This window comes from Chiloscyllium plagiosum, unplaced genomic scaffold (genome assembly GCF_037043375.1).
Source record: "Chiloscyllium plagiosum isolate Xiang-an unplaced genomic scaffold, Cpla_swu_hap1 HiC_scaffold_42, whole genome shotgun sequence".
In the NCBI taxonomy this organism is placed as follows: Eukaryota; Metazoa; Chordata; class Chondrichthyes; order Orectolobiformes; family Hemiscylliidae; genus Chiloscyllium; species Chiloscyllium plagiosum.
Window position 1 is genome coordinate 16545823 of NW_028270180.1, and position 5133 is coordinate 16550955.

A 5133-nucleotide genomic window follows, 5' to 3' on the forward strand; every position below is an offset into this window, starting at 1 on the left:
ATTTAAACTATCTGGTCAGTATGGCCAAGTTAGATCACAGGGTCCGTTTCCGAGCTGTACAGCTCTATGTCCCAAGCTAAGAGAAAGACTAAGCCCTTTATATCCTCAGGTTATATGCTATGACGATTTCAGGAGCATGTCCCTTAAAGGTTTACTGCATCCTAACAGGACAGAACCCAACATTTATGAACCTCTAAGTTTGTCAAGCTTACCTTTTCAACATTAAACACACAAGATCATTTGGGGGGAGGGGGAGAGGAAGGATTAGAAAAAACAAATGGAGCCTGTTAGAAACGAAAATCGCTTCTCAATAATCGCTCTAGACAAATTCAGGAAAACAAAGTTTTATTAACAAGTCAAGTCTGCAGAGTCGGGCACCCTTAAAGAAAAGGCGCGCTGAGGCTTACAAAGTCTCCATTATTTATAGGACAAGTCCCTCCTCTCCTTGGCTCCAACAAGCCATGAGGTTCACATTCTTAAAAACATCATTATTTTTATCACAAAGTCTGCAACAAAAGGCTCCAGAGTCTCCAAAGTTTGTTGTTTTTCTCACCCTGTAGTCTTATCAGTCAAAAGCTTTAATCTTGAAACAGATGTCTCAAGTCGCACTCCCATCCTGGAGTCTTATCAGCGAAGGACTCATCCTTCTCTGCTGTGTGAATGGCTTCATTAATCAAGAGCCTGCTCGCTTTCACTATAGCTCACAAATTGTCAGCATTCTGCACAATTTAAACTACTCTACTTTTGAGTATATAAAATGGTTGTTAGAAAAGAAACAAAGGTTTTGTCTTTTATTATAGATCAGTCTGTGGTCCAGGCACATCTTAAAGTTTAAACCGAAATTACCTCTTACAATTCCACCCTTTTCTTTCTTTAAGATGTGCCTGACCAAGATAAGCCCCCCCCCTTCCCTCAAGGGCCCGGGAAATCCTTGGTCTTTCGCAGCAACATCACTTTAAGTTCCCATGTCCCATGTTGTGGAACCACCACTGCCTGGAGTCGGGAAATATTTTTCTGAATTAAAAACTGAATACAGGGAGTTAGGCAGGGTAATACGAGAAGAAGAATCATGCCGCCCCCAACCACCAGCAACGCCGTGCGCCACCAGCTACCACCTAGGAGACCATCCCACCATCCGATGCCACTAAGAGGACGCCAAGATTGTACTGGCACATGGGCCAATCTCCGAATTTCATCGGAAATTTTCAAAACCGCTTTACCATTATCGTCAATTTCTAGACAGCAGTTTGTCAGGTTAAATTTCCCGCGCACACCCCCCTCCGAGGCCAACAGATAATCCAAGGCAAGTCGGTTTTGATATATAGCAGCCCTCATCTGATCCTGCTGCTGAGCCAACAGCTCTAGGGCCAGGGCAGTCCGGTTAGTAATGACCTCTACGACTGCTTGGAGCCTGATAATTCGATTTAGCATATAGATAGGAGTACGATATCCCCATGATCCGTCCTGTGCCCAAGTAGCCGGCCCATAGTATTCAATAATCCGGGCCGGTGGCCACTCATCCCCCCAATCACCGACTTGGATATCCCTTGGCGACCTATGCAGGGAGTCAAAGAGTTTAACTCCCAAATCATCGCCTTCCTCCCGGGGTAATAGGAAGAACGCAGGTCGTATTAGACCCAGGAAGCATACCCCAGCCCATCCCATGGGCAGTTTGGAGTATGCCTGATTACCGCATATCCAAAATAGGCCATCTGGAGCAGGCCCTCCCTGCCTCACAACGTCATCCCACAACTCCTTTACCCCAGGGACGCCCTCATAAGGACCAGGACCACTGCAATTCCAGTATTCGGATTGTTGACCCCGTGGCAGAGTCTGGACAGGATTATTCCAGCATTGATTCCCCTGACAACCACCGCTCCACACTCTTTTCATGCCATCGGAAGGGTCAGCACTGAGCTCGTAAGAGGAGGAATCAGAACGTAACCGAATGCAATTTTGATGATCTCGGTTTGCAATGTACCAAGCAATATTCTCAGGCCACCATACTCGCGTGGTTGCATCCAATATATTCTGACAGGGGCTAATCCCTACCTTCACGGTCCCCTTGCCTTCAATACAGAACTGGCCCTCAGGGCTGTTTGTCAGTCTCCACCCCTGGCTTTTTCTGTCGTTGTCACGAGTCCAAGTGGTTTGCAGCAATTCCCCTATGTCTAAGCTTTGACCAGTCCACGGCCATTGTTCCGACATATGCGGCCCCCCACAGACCCAGCAATTGCTAACATTTAAAACAGTGGCTATTCTAGAGGTGAGATCAATAAACAGGTTTTGTGTAACATCAGGGAGTTTAATCTGTCCTTCTACCTCTTCGTATACAGATGGCACTTTAGGGAGCACGACCGTTCCCTGTCGGTCTTGCTCTTTCCCCAACCCCCGATCAGGGATCTGTATCTTGGTCTCCTTGACTCTGTCAACCTGCTCCCTGAGCAACACGGAGGATAGGTCCCGCCTCCCAGTTTTGCTAATACACACCCAGCGGTCATTTATAGGGCATCCATGGATTTTGCCACCGTATCCTTTATTATATACCTGATAATAGGGTCTCCCATCCTCCCAACATTCATGGCGTGCACTCACATCGTAACACCTATCGTCCACATAGGAATGGGACACAAATGATCCCGAATAGATTCGAATCCCAAGTCTTACTGTAGTTCGACATTTGTCACATCTCCCCTCACCCTCCCCCACATACAGGAGTAAACTGATCAATATCCCCACCAATACAGTCCAAGTAGAGTTCATTATTGCTGTCTTTTCAGTTTTACCGACAACGGCTTGTCCCCTTGTTCGCATGTCCAGGTGCTTTCTTCTTCAGGCGGAACGGGCCCCTTTATCCTTGATGCGTGGACCCACCCTTTTTCTTTCGTTCGAACAGCTGCCTCAGTTGTTAACAGAACCAGGAACGGTCCTTCCCACCGCGGCTGGAGCTTTTCGGCCTTCCAGGTCTTAACAAGTATCCAATCTCCGGGCTCCACCTTATGCAGGAGGAAGTCGAGCGGCGGAGTCTGAGCCAGGAGACCTTTCCTTCGGAGTTCTGCAAAAGAACGGGATAAGGCCAGTAAATAGGTTCGGATAAATACATCCCCCCCTTGTAGGGACATCCATCAACCTTACTCCAATACGGTAATCCGAAGAGCATTTCATAGGGGGAAACCCCGACATCTCGGCGAGGTGCCGTACGTATCCTCATTAGGGCAATGGGCAGGCACTTTGGCCAGGGTAACTTAGTTTCTAACATCAGCTTAGTCAATTGGGTCTTGAGCGTGCCATTCATTCTCTCAACTCGACCCGAACTCTGAGGATGCCAGGGTGTGTGGAATTTCCATTGGATGCCCAGGGCATTACAGATCAAATGGTGTAGCTTAGAAATAAAATGCGTCCCGCAATCGGAGTCAATAGATTCCATTATGCCATATCTCGGGATTATGTTCTCTAACAACAGTCGGGCCACGGTTGGTGCATCGTCTTTGGCAGTTGGGAAAGCCTCTACCCAGTGAGTGAAATGGGCTACTATTACTAGCAGATATTTCCATCTCTGTACTGGGGGTAATTCTGTAAAGTCAACTTGGATCCTCTGAAATGGCCTAATCGCTAGGGGCTGACCACCAGCTGGCATAGAACGCATGGTTTTCTGATTAATACGCCGGCAAGTGGGGCATCCGACTACCTCTTGTTGGGCTAATGTGTATATCCCCCTGCATACATAGTCTCTCAGGATTGTGTCACACATGGCTTGCACCCCCCAGTGGGTCTGATGGTGTAATCGGTGCAGAATACCCCGGGTGATCTGTTTGTTCAGTACTTGTCTCCCATCAGGAACCGTCCACTTCCCGTTAGTATCTAGCCGGGCACCCAATTGATCCATTTTATCAATCTCCCCCTGGGTGAAGACGGGTTGTTTAGCGAGGCCCTCCCTCAACGGTATTAACGTTAACAATTGGACGGATTTTTCGACCGCTGCCCGCTTGGCTTCCTCGTCTGCCAGCCGGTTTCCCACCGCTTCCGGTGTCGACCCCTTCTGGTGACCGGGTACATGGACTACTGCAAGTTCCGTAGGTAACGCCAGGGCTTCCAACGTTAGGCTGATCATTTGTTCGTGAGCTAATTCCTTTCCCCGGGAAGTTATCAATCCTCGCTCTTTCCAGATTTTCCCGAAAGTATGAACGACTCCGTATGCATACTTTGAGTCAGTATATATGGTCCCCACTTTCCCTTCCAACAGCTTCAGGGCCCTCTGGAGGGCGTACAACTCACAGGATTGGGCTGACCACTTCCCGGGCAGTCGTCCAGACTCAATCGTCCGTTTCGTTGCACCATCTATAACAGCATAGCCACTGTATCGTACTCCACTGATGCACCGGGAGGACCCGTCGATATACAGTTCCTGTCCCTCACCCAGCGGGGCTTCTTGCAGGTCCTCTCGGCTTTTGGTCTGCAAGTCCACAAATTCCACACAATCATGCTCCTGTTCCCCGTCTGCAGGACGTCCGTACAGAAACTGGGCTGGGTTGCAACTGAGATCTTTTGCAAAATTGAGATCGTTCCCGGTCATCAAAATCGTCTCATACTTTAGGATGCGAGAGTCTGTTAACCAGCGGTGAGCCTTCTGAGCCAGTATGGCACTAACCGAATGTGGGGAGTATACTGTGATCCTTCCTCCAAAGGTAAGTTTTCGGGCCTCTTCTACTAACATTGCCGTAGCTGCCACTGCCTGTATACAGGTCGGCCATCCACATGACACAGGGTCTAACATTTTTGACAAAAATGCAACCGGCTGACGTTTCCCTGCCCGCAGCTGAGTGAGCACACCCTGGGCAATTCCGCCGGCGCTATTAACATATAACTGGAACGGTTCCTTCAGGGTGGGTAAAGCCAATACCGGAGCTCGAATCAGTTTATTTTTAATAATATTAAATCGCTGCTCCTCCTCATCTGACCAGTCCACCTTTTGTCCTTCTTGTCCCAGTTTGTCGTACAAAAATTTTACTAAAGTGGTGTAACTTTCAATCCATATCCGGCAATACCCTACTAGTCCCAGGAATTACCTGACTTCCTTCTTCGTCCTGGGTATTGGCATACCCGTAATTCCTGATATTCGTTCTGGCGTGATAC

The 5133-nt window shown here is 48.4% G+C and overlaps 1 protein-coding gene across 1 annotated transcript; it reads right to left on the bottom strand.

Annotated features, from left to right (window-relative positions):
* Positions 1–275: 275 nt before the first annotated feature.
* LOC148137560 (endogenous retrovirus group 3 member 1 Env polyprotein-like) lies at positions 276–3110 on the bottom strand. The gene is made up of 2 exons (XM_087982052.1): positions 2787–3110; positions 276–1917 (listed from the first exon to the last, which is right to left on the bottom strand). Exon 2 carries the CDS (start codon positions 1891–1893, stop codon positions 913–915), a length of 981 nt encoding a protein of 326 aa, XP_087838178.1. The 5' UTR covers positions 1894–1917; positions 2787–3110; the 3' UTR covers positions 276–912.
* Positions 3111–5133: the final 2023 nt, after the last annotated feature.